The sequence below is a fragment of the Ursus arctos genome, unplaced genomic scaffold (genome assembly GCF_023065955.2).
Source record: "Ursus arctos isolate Adak ecotype North America unplaced genomic scaffold, UrsArc2.0 scaffold_22, whole genome shotgun sequence".
NCBI classification, from domain to species: domain Eukaryota; kingdom Metazoa; phylum Chordata; class Mammalia; order Carnivora; family Ursidae; genus Ursus; species Ursus arctos.
The window spans coordinates 43,706,934-43,722,464 of record NW_026622897.1 but is presented as its reverse complement, the minus strand read 5'-3'; the positions used below and the strand labels follow the sequence as shown (position 1 = coordinate 43,722,464).

General features: G+C 37.7%; 1 protein-coding gene across 39 annotated transcripts in view; it reads right to left on the bottom strand.

Moving 5' to 3' along the window:
• The window catches only part of SYTL2 (synaptotagmin like 2), a 121,454-nt gene that overhangs the window by 5,782 nt on the left and 100,141 nt on the right, over nucleotides 1-15,531 (bottom strand). For 18 of the 39 annotated variants that reach the window (XM_048217382.2, XM_057316777.1, XM_057316776.1 and 15 more), the window contains 7 exons: nucleotides 14,645-14,692; nucleotides 11,596-11,690; nucleotides 8,380-8,499; nucleotides 6,898-7,067; nucleotides 5,740-5,842; nucleotides 3,474-3,644; nucleotides 803-881 (listed from right to left, as the gene is read on the bottom strand). In XM_048217382.2, coding sequence (XP_048073339.2) covers nucleotides 803-881; nucleotides 3,474-3,644; nucleotides 5,740-5,842; nucleotides 6,898-7,067; nucleotides 8,380-8,499; nucleotides 11,596-11,690; nucleotides 14,645-14,692 — 786 coding nt within the window. Of the gene's footprint in view, nucleotides 1-802; nucleotides 882-3,473; nucleotides 3,645-5,739; nucleotides 5,843-6,897; nucleotides 7,068-8,379; nucleotides 8,500-11,595; nucleotides 11,691-14,644; nucleotides 14,693-15,531 lie in introns of those variants that run through there. The other 21 variants (XM_057316781.1, XM_026518242.4, XM_026518244.4 and 18 more) reach the window with 6 other exon arrangements.

The following is a 15,531-nucleotide window of genomic DNA, read 5'->3' as shown; positions in this document are numbered from 1 at the left end:
GACTTCAGTCATAACATTCATACAGATTCTTAAGGAGTAAAACTTGGGGAACTTCTTGGGAAATGAGAGGGGGCTGGCATTCATTACTTGCTAGTCTCTTGTTCTTTAAGTGGGCTGTAGACCTGAGGCCCTAACATCACAGATGCAATTAGAACCTTGAGGAAAAAGCTTTCTGCCCTGCTGAGGCCCTGGAGAACCAATGAACTCTAATTTCCTAGGGGCTTCATATGCATTCTTTTGATTCTCACCTGTGAAGAACACTCAGGCTCCATTCTTACCATAACACTACCAACAGGTCCAAATTCTGGAATACGGTAAAGGCCATTCCTGTTGTGCAAATACCAACTTTTTGGAGAGTGAAGTGAAAATTAAAACAAGGACTATAAACTAGAGAATTTTGTAAAATGAGGATTTTTTTTCTTCATGGAATCAGAAGGTAGAATGGTAGTTACCAGGGGCTAGGTGAAGGACAATGCAAGGGTATAGTTTAATGGGTACAGAGTTTCATATATGCAAGATGAAAAAGTTCTAGAGCTCTCCTTCATAACAATGTGAATATACGTAACACTACAAATGGTACACTTAAAAATGGCTAAGATGGCAAATTTTATGTTTTGTGTTTTTACGACAATAAAAAAAAAAGAGAGAATTTGTCTACTGTAAATTATTTGGTCAATACAATTACTAAGTTAATAAATCTGTTTAGGGTTTCACCTTTGAAAATATCATAGAGTCCAAAGAAATCCTTGGGAAGGGGAAGGATCAGGAAGGGCATAAATTTGGATGGAAAATCATTGCATACCAGGAATTGGCTCTGGGACATACTGGAGAGCTAACTTCATTTCACCTCTGTTTTCCGCTTCAAGGGCAACTGGTGCTGTCTGGAAAATGAAGGACTGTCAGTAGGTGTAAGACACAAATGACTTTACTGTTTATTGGTTCTCTGTTATAGGACCATAACTGCTTCAATTCTGAGACTATGTATCATCCATGAGTGCCCAGGATTAAAATATCCTTCCCCATCAGAGCTGAACTCTTGCTTTTATATCTGGGAAAGCTATATATTGTGTATCTTGAAAAAACTTGCTTGGTACCCAGAAAACATCTCAAGGCCTTTAGTCCAGAGATGGTAGAGAAATCAGAATGCTTTCTTGGAGATAGGAGAAATGTCCTGTGATGCTTTGGTTTTTATAAAAACACACATATTTTTGTTGGTAACCCAGCCAGCACATAAAACTATTTATTTGTATTATTCTCTTTCTTTGAGTAAGAAGAATGTGGGAAAGTAGGGGGAAGAAAAGCCAAACATTACATTTTCAAAGCTGCATTAACCTGATTGTTTCAGATCACATCATGTGAGATCTCTAAGAATAACAAAGACCGGACAATAATTTAAAAATGTATGTCTATTATTTTCAAGTATAAGAAAGATGGTTTTACTTTCAAATTCTGGTCCTTTAGAGTCTTATTGCCAAAGCATGGCTATGCATCAGAAACATAAGGGAAGTTAGTTTAAAATGAAAAGCTCTTGACATCTTCTGAGGAAGACTAGAAATAAGGGCTTCAGGTGATTTTTATTTATTTTTTTTTCAGTTTCTTTTTTTTTAAATAATCTTTTTTACTATGTTAGTCACCATACAGTACATCCCTAGTTTTTGATGTAAAGTTCGATGATTCATTACTTGCGCATAACACCCAGTGCACCATGCAATACGTGCCCTCCTTAATACCCATCACCGGCCTATCCCATTCCCCCCTCCCCAAAGCCCTCAGTTTGTTTCCCAAAGTCCATAGTCTCTCATGGTTCATTCCCCCTTCTGTTTACCCCCCTTTCTTCTTCCCTTTCTTCTCCTATCAATCTTCCTACTTCTTAAGTTCCATAAATGAGTGAAACCATATGATAATTGTCTTTCTCTGCTTGACTTCAGGTGATTTTGATGCACTATTTGGGAACCATTTCTCAAGTGAAAGTGTTGTATTATGTAGATACTAAACAATGATTTGTATTGTTGCTATTTATCACTTCTGGCTGGGATCACACCAACCCTCACACTGAGAACAATAAAAAAAAAACTGGATTAAACGAATTTATTTGAAGGAGCTAAAGAATTATTAATATAGACAGGACTCAAATGGACAAGATCTTTGAGCCTGACATTCTTTGCTTTTCATGTTGAGGCATCAGCTGATTTTTAAGTAGTGCCAAACTAGCACATAAAAGCCTACCTGAAAGAGACTAAGAAGCCTGAGCACGACTTTCGCCAGTCTTGTGGGACAGGGGAGACAAAAATTGGAGTTCACAGCCAGCAAAGATGGAATAGCCTTAGAAAATACCCTAGATCAGTGGTTCTTAAAGTATGGTTCCCCAGGCCATACTCTGCATGAGCAATTAGCAATGCCTAGGAACTTGTTGGAAATGCATATTCTCGGGCCCAGATCTTACTGACTCAGAAACCTTGGGAACAGGGCCCGGAAATGTGTGTTTTAATAAGTCCTTCAGGTGAACTGGATGCATGCTAAAATTTGAGAACTACTTTCCTCGGCTTTCACTTGGAACCTCTGAAGGGTCATAGCCTAGGAATATGGGTAAGCAAAAACTACATCAGACCACGAGAAAACTGAACCCAACTTCTAGTCAGTTCATTCTCAGATTAGATTAAGGTGATCTGTCCCTACCCTGTGTGTCAGAAACAAAAGTAACACGTCTCAAAGTATCCCTAGAGTTTTTAATATATAATGTCTAATGTGCAATAAAAACCAAACGGGCATACCAGGACAAAGGACCAAATGACCGAACTAAGATAAAAAATTGTTATAAATGTTTAAGATACTAGGTTTTCAGATAGATACCTTAGATAACTTTGATTAATACGTTCATAAAGATAATGTCAAGATAGAGAATTTTAGCAGAGAAGTGGTCTATAAAAAATCAAATGAAAATATAAATCTGAAAAATATAATGTTGAGAACTTGTAAGATGGTTGTTTTAGACATAGCAGATAAGAAAATTATTAAGCTGAAAGATAGGTTAGCAAAAACTAGCCAGCCTGAAATCTAGAGAGGAAAAAAAAAGAATAGCAAATACAGAAAAGAGCATAATAGACATATGGGACAGGCGCACCTGGGTGGCTCAGTCAGTTAAGCATCCCACTCTCGATTTTGGCTCAGGTCATGATCTCAGGGCCGTGAGTTCGAGCCCTGTGTAGGGTTCTACACTGAGCATGGAACCTGTTTAAGATTCCCTCTCTCCCTCTCTCTCAATCTCCCCCCCTACTTGCACAGGCTCTCTCTTTCTAAAAAAACAAATAAAATCAAAAAAAGAGACATATGGTGCTAAGTGAAAAGATGTAATGACCCAAACTATGGATAACCATTATGAATTAAAATGTGATTATAGTAGCTTTCTCTTATACACCAGGCCTCAGACCAACTAACCAACCAACCAACCAACAAGCCAACAAGTCTGCACTTACCTTTCGCTTCAGAGGGTACCACTTCAATTGTTTATTCTGTTTGTTGTCCCAGTCCCAAGTTTCCAAGTCAAGTTCCACTTCTCCTAGAAAACTATTGCGCTTAAATGTATCCCGATGCCAAACAGAGAGATTCAGCTTTTGTGTTTTTAAGATTTGCTTTTCGATTTTATACTGCAGATCAAAGAAGGAAATTAAAGTGGTAAATAATATTATTTTATACCAAAGTTATGACACAGAGATGAAGAGAAAAGTCATTTGTGCAGATCACGTTTTCTCAACTGTTAACATTTCAAATCTCAGAAATATTGCAAAGTCATCTTATTTTAAGTGTCTTGTTTCAAAGAGCTAAATCCATCTTTCACAAAAGCTGATTTTCTTTCTGCTTCTGGAAAAGCAAACCACAGTTCAAATATCATAGCCAGTAATAGCTCTCTAAAAACAAAAGCCAATTATTCATTTTTTGCTGGATGTTTTTAGTTCAAACTAGATATAAATCCAATTTAGTCTAAAAATACTAATGAAGTTTAATCCTGTGGTCTGTTTTCTACCTAAGGACAAGGTATTTTTTCTAATAGACTCTATTTTTTAGAGCAGTTTCAGATTTATAGCAAAATTGAGCAGAAAGTACAGAGAATTCCCATATATCACTTCCCCCCCCCCCCATTTACCCAAAACATCTCCCACTATAGATATCCTGCAACAAGATATTTTTCAAGAAAAGATATATTTGTTTTTTCCTGCTTCATATGGTTAAGTGGAAAATATTTGGCATCTTAACAGTTTTTTTCATCTAAAATGCAGTCAATCCTAGATTATATATAATCATGGAAGGGATAATAGTACTTCTAATCTAAAAATAATCTCTATTTGGCCTTATGATGTACTACTTGAATATCCATTTCAGTTGGAGCAGTCTTGCCTTTCTCTGAGTTTACCATTTAAATTAGCTGGCTTTTCCTGAGTATAGGGTTGAAGTAGCTGACCCAGAAATAGCTAGCGTCCTGAGGTATACCATAGTCAAACTGTAATTAAAAAATGGCTACAGAAAATCCATAAAAAACTGACCCGTGAAGGACTGAAAATTAATTTAATTCTGCTTCTTTCCTCAGAGGAGAATCAAATAGTGGGACAGACTTTTCAGAAAGGGGAAATGAAGAACACTTCTTATATTTTTAGTTTTACATTATCATGACTAAGGCAGCCTTATACAGTCTGGGGGAAAAAAGTCTGGGGTATTTGAGACATGCATATTTTCAACTCATCTGTCCATCCATCTCTCCTTCCAATAAACATTTCTTGAGTACCTATCCAGACATTGTACTAAGAGTCAACATTTATGGGTTTAATGTATACTAATCACTCTGCACATATTAACTCTTAATGTTCACAACTACTGAAGTAGAGAGGCAGGTACTATTATTGCCTCCCTTTTGCAGATCTGAAGAACAGAGAGGTTAAGCCATCTGCCCACAGGCACAGAGCTGATGAATGACATGGGGTTGGTCCCTGCCCTCCTGGAACTTACTTATAATGGGAAACTTATAATGGGAAAGCAAACAATGAAGCCAGTAGTTAAAAGCCCATATAAAACAAGGTGCCTGAGGCAGCAGACCCAGGGGGGACTGAGGTGTTAAGTTCAGCTTCTCATGGGAAGAGGCATTTAAAGCTGGAGGAGATAGTTCAGGATAGGATATGGGAAAGAGAGTACTCTATCCTGATGGAACACCAGGTTCAGCAGTGTGAGAAAATGTGCTTCATTCCTCCAAAGAACAGAAAGCCATCAGGGTGATCTGAACAAAGACTCTGAAAGTGGAAAGATGAGGATGGAGCTTGGGGTGTGAAGAGACTGGTGGCACGGTAAGGATGGACTTGCCTCTAAGGGTAATGGGAATCCTGAAAGATTTTAAGCAGAGAAATAACATGATCAAAATTATGCTTCTGGTAGCGCCTTTGGTTACAATGCTCCATGTTTTCAGGTATGTATCTTTCAGCAAACTCCTTTGTTTCTCTAAGCCTCATGTGTGAGGGGCAGGTAATACCCTCCTGGTGGGGTATGTAGGGAGTGAATGACAGAAGGCATAATACAACATTCATGGTGTATGGTCCCATGCAAAGCAGTTTCTCAGAACATGTTTATCCCTTCCCTTCTCTCTCCATGACTGACTTCATCTGTAGAGATACTACCCAAGAAGACATGGCTATCGACACACAATCACAGTGAAAGCTCATCATTTAGGATTTTCCTAGACAGACAGTTCATAGATACCCGCAGTATCTCATTATACACAGGATTCAAAGTCTTCTTCACTACAAGTGTTTTCTTCTTGCCCATTTTGCCCTTGTCTGGTAACAAATAGGTCTTTACATATCTGAAAAGAAAAGTAGACAGACAAGAAGGTCAGAGAAAATAAAAGATGTTTCCATCTCTGCTTTGAAAAATGCATTGGTAAGTGACAGAAATAATTATTTCATGACACTGAGAAAAGCAGTTAAGTAATGAATATTCTCAACAAACCTTTTATACTTAAATTTTTAAGCACAGTGCAACAGAATTGGCCATTTTATACTGTTTTGAAAAATTTTAAAGGATATTTCCTGAATCCCTTTCTTCCTTTGGCCTTGACAAGGGGGGGGGGTGGCAGGGGACACACATCTAATGTAGTTCTTAATTCTACTGGCTTGTTTACTATTTAGAAAAGGCTTTGGTGGTTGCAGAACTTTTTAAAAAAATTGATCTTAGCATACCTAAGCAAGCCATATTCAATGGGGGAAAAAAAAGGATATTGACCCCAGCTGTTTTGATAATAAAAGCATAAAGGATCGGGCTTATGCTAGCAAAATAATTAAGGATCTGACTTCTGCATACCATTCAACTTTTGCAAATAAACTGAAATTCAATTAAGTCTGTGTTTGAAAAGATGAGCTGGTAATTTCCCCTAAAGTTCTTCTGTAAAATATAATTTAAATTTAGAAACGACCTCATTCTAGAATCTTAACTGTTTCTGCACCACTGAACATTCTGAAGTATGGCCCGACATGTCTCTAATTTTAGAGAAGTTTGAGAGTGTCATGGGAAGAGACTGGGATTCAAACCCTCATTCCCCGTTTTGCTGCTGACTCTGAATTTATGTGAATAAGTCACTTATCTTCTCTGGCCCTGGTTTCCTTGTCTGTTAAAAGAACGAATGGGACAAGATGGCTTCAGAGGTCCCTTCCACTTGAAACATTTTCTCCTTCTCTGACATCTTTATAGTTTAATAAGTTTGGCATATTTATAGAGTAAACAAAACACCATTTCCCCCCAGTTTTTTCTTCTCATTTCTTTTTGATACAGTCACACACATATCCTCCCTTCAATTACTTTCCCAATTCCTACAAGATTACGAATAATTAAGAGAAAACAGTGATTCCAAGTTATACTTACGGGTCTGAGCGCTGTTTTTTGACATCCGCTGCTGCTAAGTCTTTACACTGGGCCACAAAGACATGTAACTCCTTCAGTGAGTCCACATAGTCGACTGCAAACTGAATATTTCCTTTCACTTCCAGATTGCCAAAGTCTCCACTGTAAACGCTCATCACACTGCCGCTCACCTGAAGGCATTGGAAACACTCAGTGTTTGTTCCTATCTTGTTTGTGGGCCCAACGCAAGCATCATGAATATAATCTTGGCTTGCCATTATTTCTCTAGTTTGCATTTAAAGCAGTTAATAGGGCATAAAGACAGACCAACACAGACAACCTGACATGATATATGACATGACTAGTGTTTTCAAAAAAAATTGCCTCTAAAAGATACAGATGACAAGTGAAATGCAAAGTTATTTAGATGCTGGCTCATTTCAAAGCAAAGTTATTTAGATGCTGGCTCATTTCAAAGCAGGGGGATTTTATGATAGAGAGCATTCAGAGTTCCATTTTTAGGCAAGCTTAGTATTTAAGATGTTAAAGAAAGAGGATGTGAGAAACCTCAGGCACACAAATCACAGTGACACGTTGCTCTATCAAATTTCCAAGGCACTAAAAAGGAATCTTACTATGTTACCCATCCACTGAATCTAGGAAAATGCTTAGTGAGCCATACGCCTTTAGAGGTCAGGAAGGGTAGAGAATGGATGATTGATGAAGGCAGTTGAAAGCCTTCCTCAGGCCATACTTTTTGAGTATCATCAGCAGAAATTCAATTTAAACAGATTTTTTAAAAGTTTGAAAAATGGAAGGCTAGTAAGAATTTAAGTGCAGCTTTATCATTTGGTTAGCATACCTGGTGAGATAGTGCGTATAACAGAGAACTATCTGGGTAAGTGTATGTGGGTATGTTTCCATATATATATACACACATACTCCACGCACACATGATGACCTTACTTTATGAAAGGAGTTCTAGGTAAAGTCACATTTTCGACATGGAACCTGAACAACTACACTTAGGAGATTTCCCTTTAAAAATCCTTCCCTGAACCCTTCTGTAAGGCAAAAAATCACTGCTCCTATTTTATGTGAATCAGTACTTTAATTCACCATGTTTGCTAAAAGACAGGCACAATCCTATACCTGCAAACAGAACTATAAAACATATCCGATACAAGCAGGCTTTACAAAAGTTATCCCATTTTTGCACAGAAAAATGTAGCGGTTCATCTTGTTGGTAATTGAGGTTTATTTTTGAAGCAATTACATTCAAAAAAACCATATTCATTTATAATGGATATGAACTCTTTTTATGCTTAAAAAAAGAAAAACAAAGATTTAGCTAGCCAGAAGCTAATTCTGGGTTAGAGAAAAAGCTTGTGCCCTTGGCATCTGGGGAATACAACAGGAGGCCGTTCTGTAGCAAGCAGGAGCATGATAGAACAAGGTTCACGGAAGCGCAAAGATATTAACACGGAGCCTGTGTTTACATACAGAAGACAGGGACGTCATGCCAGAGGAGCTGCTAAGATTGGTTAAAGAGCTTGGGCTCTTCTTGTGTCTGCTGAGCTGGTAACTGCTTTCTGATGCTGTATCTGTTTCTCTGTCATCACTCTACAAAATATCATATAATATACACAAAATTTAAATTCAGAATGAGTGAAGATCAGCATCTCTATTTAGAAAAACATGACACCTTGGTATCCCAGTGATCTATGAACATTTCTGAAGGTCAAAGGACACTAGTGCTAATCATCAGGGAACAGCAATCAGGCTGAAGTGGTGGTGTATCCTGGACCTCACTAAGGAGGACAGCAGTGCTTAGCTACCAACACCAAACAAAGTGATTTGTTTTTTCACCTACAGGTGGGCCTAAGGTGCTTCAAAAGGCAGCACTGCTGTGAGCTTTCTTGTCAATCTCTTAATATCACGTATTTATGGTACGTGGAGAACTTTATTGCTATATATGAGAAATTAACTTTACCCAAACAACAAAAGGTCTAAGATTTACCGTCAAAACATAAAATGTCATGCTCAATTCCTCTCATTATTAACATAGCCTTAACTTCCCTAAAAATCAAATCTTTTACTTGAGACACTATTAAACTAGAAAAAATAAATGCTAGTTTGATCTGTTTAAACTAAAATTTAGATACATACAGATTTTAAGAATTTTAAACCACCTTTTGTGTATTTCCATACTGAGATTGTGTTTATCTTTTTTACTGCTATAGGGAAGTATATATTAAATTATATTTATTAAAGTATATTCAGTTCTACCCACATTAGATTTTAACATATTTTTGGAAAAATATTTTAACATATTTTTGGAAAAATAACAAAGATACTTATTTTAAATATGTTCCAGGAAATATTTACTTGGGTCAAAAACAAGTGGCAATAATACATTTAATTATATTTAGAGCTAAAGTTTATTAGATGGTAGCTGTAGAAATTCATGATTCAGAATGAGCTCCTTTGGGGGTTAGAGAGTTTATGGAGCAGTTCAGGGGAGTTAGGGAAACACCTCTGTGGAGCAGTTAGTACACGCCAAGGTATTCCAGGGCCATGCAATTATGTATCATATAACAGATGCCAATTCTAATGCAGATTAAGGAAGGAGTTAAAGAAAAACAAAATTTATCACTTATATGGATAAGAAAAAAAATCCTCCCTCAAGGATTAAAAAAACCCACACCATAGTGTGTCTGTTGTCACCCTCTCTCCACCGTGCCTACAGTCCATTTCCCTCTATTACAGCATGAACTGTGCTCTACCTAGTGTTTCAGGTCACTAGTGAATTACTGAGGATGGGATCCTGTCTTGTTGACCTCGAATGTCAATTTTCATGCAGCAGGTACTCAATGAACATGACTGAGGCTAAGCCTCAAAGGCAAAGTGGACAGAGCAGCAAGGCCTGGTTTCATGTCCACTTCCTTTAACATTCGATCTGACCCACATGCTTTGAGAGGTAAAATTCTATAGCTTCATTTGGCATCTCTGATGCACAAACTCAAACGATTTGGACTCTCTCTTGTGTGGAGCTATGAGGTGGCACATTAAACTGATGGAGGAGAAAAATGAATGGTGTCACTTGCCTCTTAAGTTATTATATAGCTTATTCATATGACCAACCAAGACCAAAGCGTATTTACAAAGGTGTAAAAGCAGGAAATCCATGAGCTTGCCTACTGTTGGCTTCCAACTAATGACTGAGTTCCAAAGAATGAGTGATTCTTTTCAAAGGAACTGTAATGTGGGCTGTTAAGCATATGCAAGGGTGTGTATTTGCAGACACAGTTCATCTAAGGCCCAAGAATAGATAGAGGGGTGCCTGGGAGGCTGGGGAGGAGGTACGTTATTTATATGCTATCTAGAATTTTCCTCACATTTCATCTACTAAGAGAATGCTTGAGGATAATGCTTTTTATTTCACTATCAAATATCAGAGCCAAACAGCTAATAGTAACAGTTAGCATTTACTGGTATTCACTGTGTGTCAAGCACTCTGCCATAGGTTTCCCCCATATTCTCTCCCTGACTCCCCACCACCTAATGAGGTAGGACTAGGAAGCCAGACTCAGGGAAGTTAAGGAACTTGCCTGGAGTCACACACCAAATTAGCAGCACACCCAGCACTAGGAACACCTGACTCCATGCTCCTAATTATCTTGGATAGAACAGGGAATCTTTTTTTTTTTCTTTTAATTCCGGTTAGTTAATACATGGTGTTATATTAGTTTCAGGTGTACAATATAGTGATTCAACAATTCCATACATCACCCAGTGCTCATCACAAGTGCAATCCTTAACCCCCCCATCACCTACTTAACCCATCCCTCCATCCACAACATGGGATCTTAATTAAGTCAAAGGACCTGAGTTAAAGTCCTACATCTACTTTTTAGCAGCAGATGGATTTGAGGAAAGTGATTTAACCTCTCTCAAGTACTTTCCTCTTTTGTAAAATGGACAACATAGTACCTACCTCATTTAGTTGGTGAGAGTTAGGTATCAGAATGAATATTAAGTGCCTGGTATTTACAAAGTACTGAGTGAATAGCAAGAATAATCCTGTTCTGACCTGAGACAGCAGGTATAATGGCTAACCACCATAATCAGATCCGAGCTCCAGACCTGGCTCGACCCCCTTCTAGCTGAGTGAGGTTACTCACCTCTCCCAGCGTTTCCTTATCTGTAATACCTGGTAATAATGATGGTGCCTGCCTTCCAGGCATGTTGGATGATTAAATGAGATAATATATGTCAACTGCCTACACCCAGTAGGTATCGTTAAAGTCTGCTGTGTCATTGTCACCTTACTATTTAACAAATGCTTTCAAGCTATTCATGCTACCTGGACAAAGCTTTCACAGATCATCTCTACTGGAAACTATAGAGTGGTTAGCTCATGCCAACATATTTCTGCCTGGATTTCTTATTTTGTACCCACTTTGAAACAAAAGTCACATTCCAAAAATCAATGCAACTTGACTTCACCACCAAAATGAGTTACTGTTTGAGTCGAATGAGACATGCCTTGCCTTGTTCCAGGATCAACAACACTACCTCTATTGATAGGAAAGGCAGGGGTCAGTCTTTGCTGACCTCTTTGGCCTCTGCCACCACTGAATACAAACACACCAACCTTGGCATAGCAAAGCCACCTATTTGGTTCCATTTTTCTGAAGTTACAGAAGACAAACTTGCCTCATCTTGGAGAAATGCTGGAACGGACTTGCTCATCCTTTTGAGTTTGTCAGGGTGGGAAAATGGATTATCAGGTTGTGAAGGCACTGTGGAAACTAAACGGCAGCATTTCCATTCAAAATTATCCTCACATTAACAGACAAACATAAAGCATAAGTTGAAAACACATTTTTCTTTCATCTATGAACGAGATATTTTTGCAAAAAGGTTAAAGGCACAGTAGTTCACATGCACGGGATCATATGCAACATGCAGTTTTCATAAATTATACAGAGAGAAATGGCAAGGAGTTGAACCAATGGAAAATAACAATTAATTTAAAGACTGTTAGTTTTTATTAATCTGGAGCTGGATTTGAACTATATTGAAACATACCGCCATTGTAAATTGGTGCTCACTTATCCTTCACATCAGAAATTTGAACCACAAGATGTGTGATTTATTGGTTCATCTCCTTGGGATGTATTTTTAAAACATGCTGCAGACTGAAAAACTATTTCATTGGACAGCAAGGATCTCTGTACACAACTCAATCATAATAGTGTCCTGGCTATTGAGTGTCTAAAGGAAGGGCTTGTTTGTTCAATGATTGTGGGGATTACTTCTCTGATAGTGTTTCTCACTCAGAATTATGAAAAACATGAGTTCAAACTAATTATTTTTTAAAGCAAATTATTTAGATACTTTTCTGATAGAAAGGTATCAGACACCTTATTTAGACACCTTTCAATACAGTAAGTATATGTGTGGAAGTCACAATGAGATGATGAATTCTATTCCTCATTTGTGTAACTCTAGTTAGAAACCTATTTCCTTCCTTACGAATTGGTGTCTAAGCTTTGGTGAAGCAGAGCTTGCATACTGAATGAGCTAATATGTTTCAAAGACCTTAGAACAGTGCCCTGGCACATAGTATCCTCTCTATAAGTATTTGCTAAAAAGTAAATATTATCTGATAATCTTTAAATTACCTTTTCGATGTGATACAAATATACTGACTACAAATACACCGGTTTTTACCGGTAAAAGAGATATCAGGAAAACAGATAAAAATAAAATTATATTTCCACATATAACTCAAAAAGCTCAAATTCAGCCCTAAGCATTAGCTAAATTCATCTTTAGTTAAAAGAAAATTAATGAAGGAAAACTGAAAATTGAACTATATATAATAAATATTTGCTTATTCACATAGTAGCTTTCATTTAGTCTTTGGCTCACAAAAGTATCAAAATACATTTACACTGACTCGCAAGATGACACCTGCTTTAATCACTACCCATTAAACAATAATGTGTATGTGGGTATATTTTGTGACTTACACTGCAGTAGTGTAAGGTTAGGTCCCATGAGGACACAGTAGAGCCTAATGAGTATGCAAAAACTTTTATCATAATACTGCTCCCTGTTATTTTCAAAATTTATATCTGCTACTCAAAGGTAGTCAGTTTTACATTTATTAAGCTTTAGTAATTTATGTTTCGATCATGTATTTCAATTTTGTTTTGTGGTAAGAATACATTCTTCACTAGAGTAAAGAAATAATCTCAGCCCATACATTAAGAGGCATCTTGGAAAATACCAGACAGAGAATTAATTCATCCAGAATTCAGCACGTGATTAGCCTATTTGACTTGACCGCACTAAGCTAGGTCATGAACAAAGACACAGACACATTGGCATATACGTCCATGTCTATGCTTTGTTTTCATTCCTCGGGCTAAATGTTGAACAAAACATAACAAGATGAAACAAGGGGACCAAACTTAAGCATCTGCCAGTTCAAAAGCACCTGGAGAAACCTCTTCACCCAACACCCCTGAGGGACAGAAGTCTTGGTTCCTCTGCAGCCGCTGGACAGAGAACATGCATCAGGGGCCAAAACCTGGATTGTCTTGTTGCCTAGGGACGTCTTAAGAATTGGTCAGGTCATGTGCTCAGCACCTTCATCTCCGGAAGGAGGACCTCATGAGCAAAGTTTCGGATTTCAGACTATATGTCACGGCCTTCTAGCGTCAGCACTTTGTTTCTCTATCAAATGGCTCCTTCATTTAGCCGCTCTTCTCGTTAAGACTTATTAGCACATCCAGACTATTGGGAAACTGTTAATAAAAATCTTGTGCACTCCTAAGGGCAGACATGTGTATCATTATCTTCATACCTCCAGCGCCTAGCGTTATGCAACTGGCTGAAACTGGGAAGCTAAGAAGACACACACGCTATCTGCATGCTTTGCTAGGCCCCACAAACACCTTTTTAACGTGCTACTTGTCCTCAAGACAGTAGTTGGAGTTAAGTACAGCAATCTTCAGATTGAACAGAAAAGAGTAAACAATCATTATCTTTGATTGGTGGTGGACATTAATTAGCAGATGGACATTAGCCACCACACATATACACTTATTTCTGAAGATTGAGATGTTCACTTGCTTTATATATTGAATATATACTGAGTCTAGTTTTGAACCTCAGAGCTTAAACTCTGGACATAATAAAATTAGCTTCCATCGGTATGTAGAGAGGCATATATATATATATATATATATATGCAACCATAATGCATACTAACTGTAAAAGTACGATACTTTCTTAGGTCCAAATAAACTATAAATTGTTTCATGCCTACAGTCTTGTGCAAAGGCCACAAGAGATCCAATACTCAAGACCATACTGCAACATAAAGCCAAGCGATAACAGAAGATGTCACCTTCATCCTAAGAAAAGACTCAAAGAGCAGAGAGACTTTCAGAAGTATAATACTCAGCAATAACATACATATATATTTATATATTGTACATATATATGTCTACATAAAAATTTATAAAATATATAACCTCCTCCAGCGGAACCACGAATTAATCTTTCAGCACTGGCAGCAATAAAATGTTTTTAATAAAACCCTTGTCAGAATGAAATAGTTTTGTAAGCTGCAAGAGTTTAGTACCAATAATAAATACTGCGTGATTAATAGTGTTAGTTATTTCAGTATATTTAACACCATGTAAAGTGGCAACATTTAGTCATTTGTGAGAAAATTCCTGCTACTCACTTCCTGGTATGCTTTCATTTGTATCTGGTTCCTGATCTGGTTTTTGATCTACTCAGAAGAGCAATATTGAGAATAAATACCATTTTCCAAGAAGGATTAAAGAGACATGAAAGTAAAGCTCACATGTCAGTTTCACAATGGAGACTGCAGAATACAGCTGACAGGTTTTCAGCTTGCTTTTATGTGTTCCCCAGAGTGACTCTTCAGTAGCCCCTTTAGGGGTCTCCTAGTCAACTGAAAATCCAACATCCAGCATAGGAGACGTTCGGCATCTTTCTACTAAGTCACTGAGCCACACACAGCTTGGGAGATGGAAGGAGCACCGCACTAGGAGTAATGAAGCCGAGCTTCTAGTTGCCACCTCCCCCCCACCCCACTGACCAACTAGCTACAGGATCTTGGACAAGTCACCTCATTTCTCTGAGCTTTTCTTATCTGTAAATGAAAATGAAAATCCCTGCCCCACCTACTTCCACGAAGTTGTAATCATTCAATGAGAAAGACAAAACTATGACACAAAAGTAAGGAATGACCTTTGAGGATTTCTGATGCTACATTTTATGGGGAAAGCTCAGTTAATATACATTTTTATTATTATAGTAAAGGCAATTTAGAAAACACAATTCCAGTGTACAAATATAAATTACATATTTGCATAAATGCTGAACTATAAAAATCAGACTCATTTCCATCCCTTCCCCCACCAAGGCACTATTACCCTGTACATTTTATCAGTGAACCACGTAGTACTCAATCCATTGACAAACTTCAATATCTTCTGGCTCCTTAACATTCAGAACCAGTTCATTTTACCTCAGTTTATTTTTAGCTATTTAAATGAGCCAAGGCAGGATCCTGACTCTGGTTCTGGGACTCTTCCCTTTGAA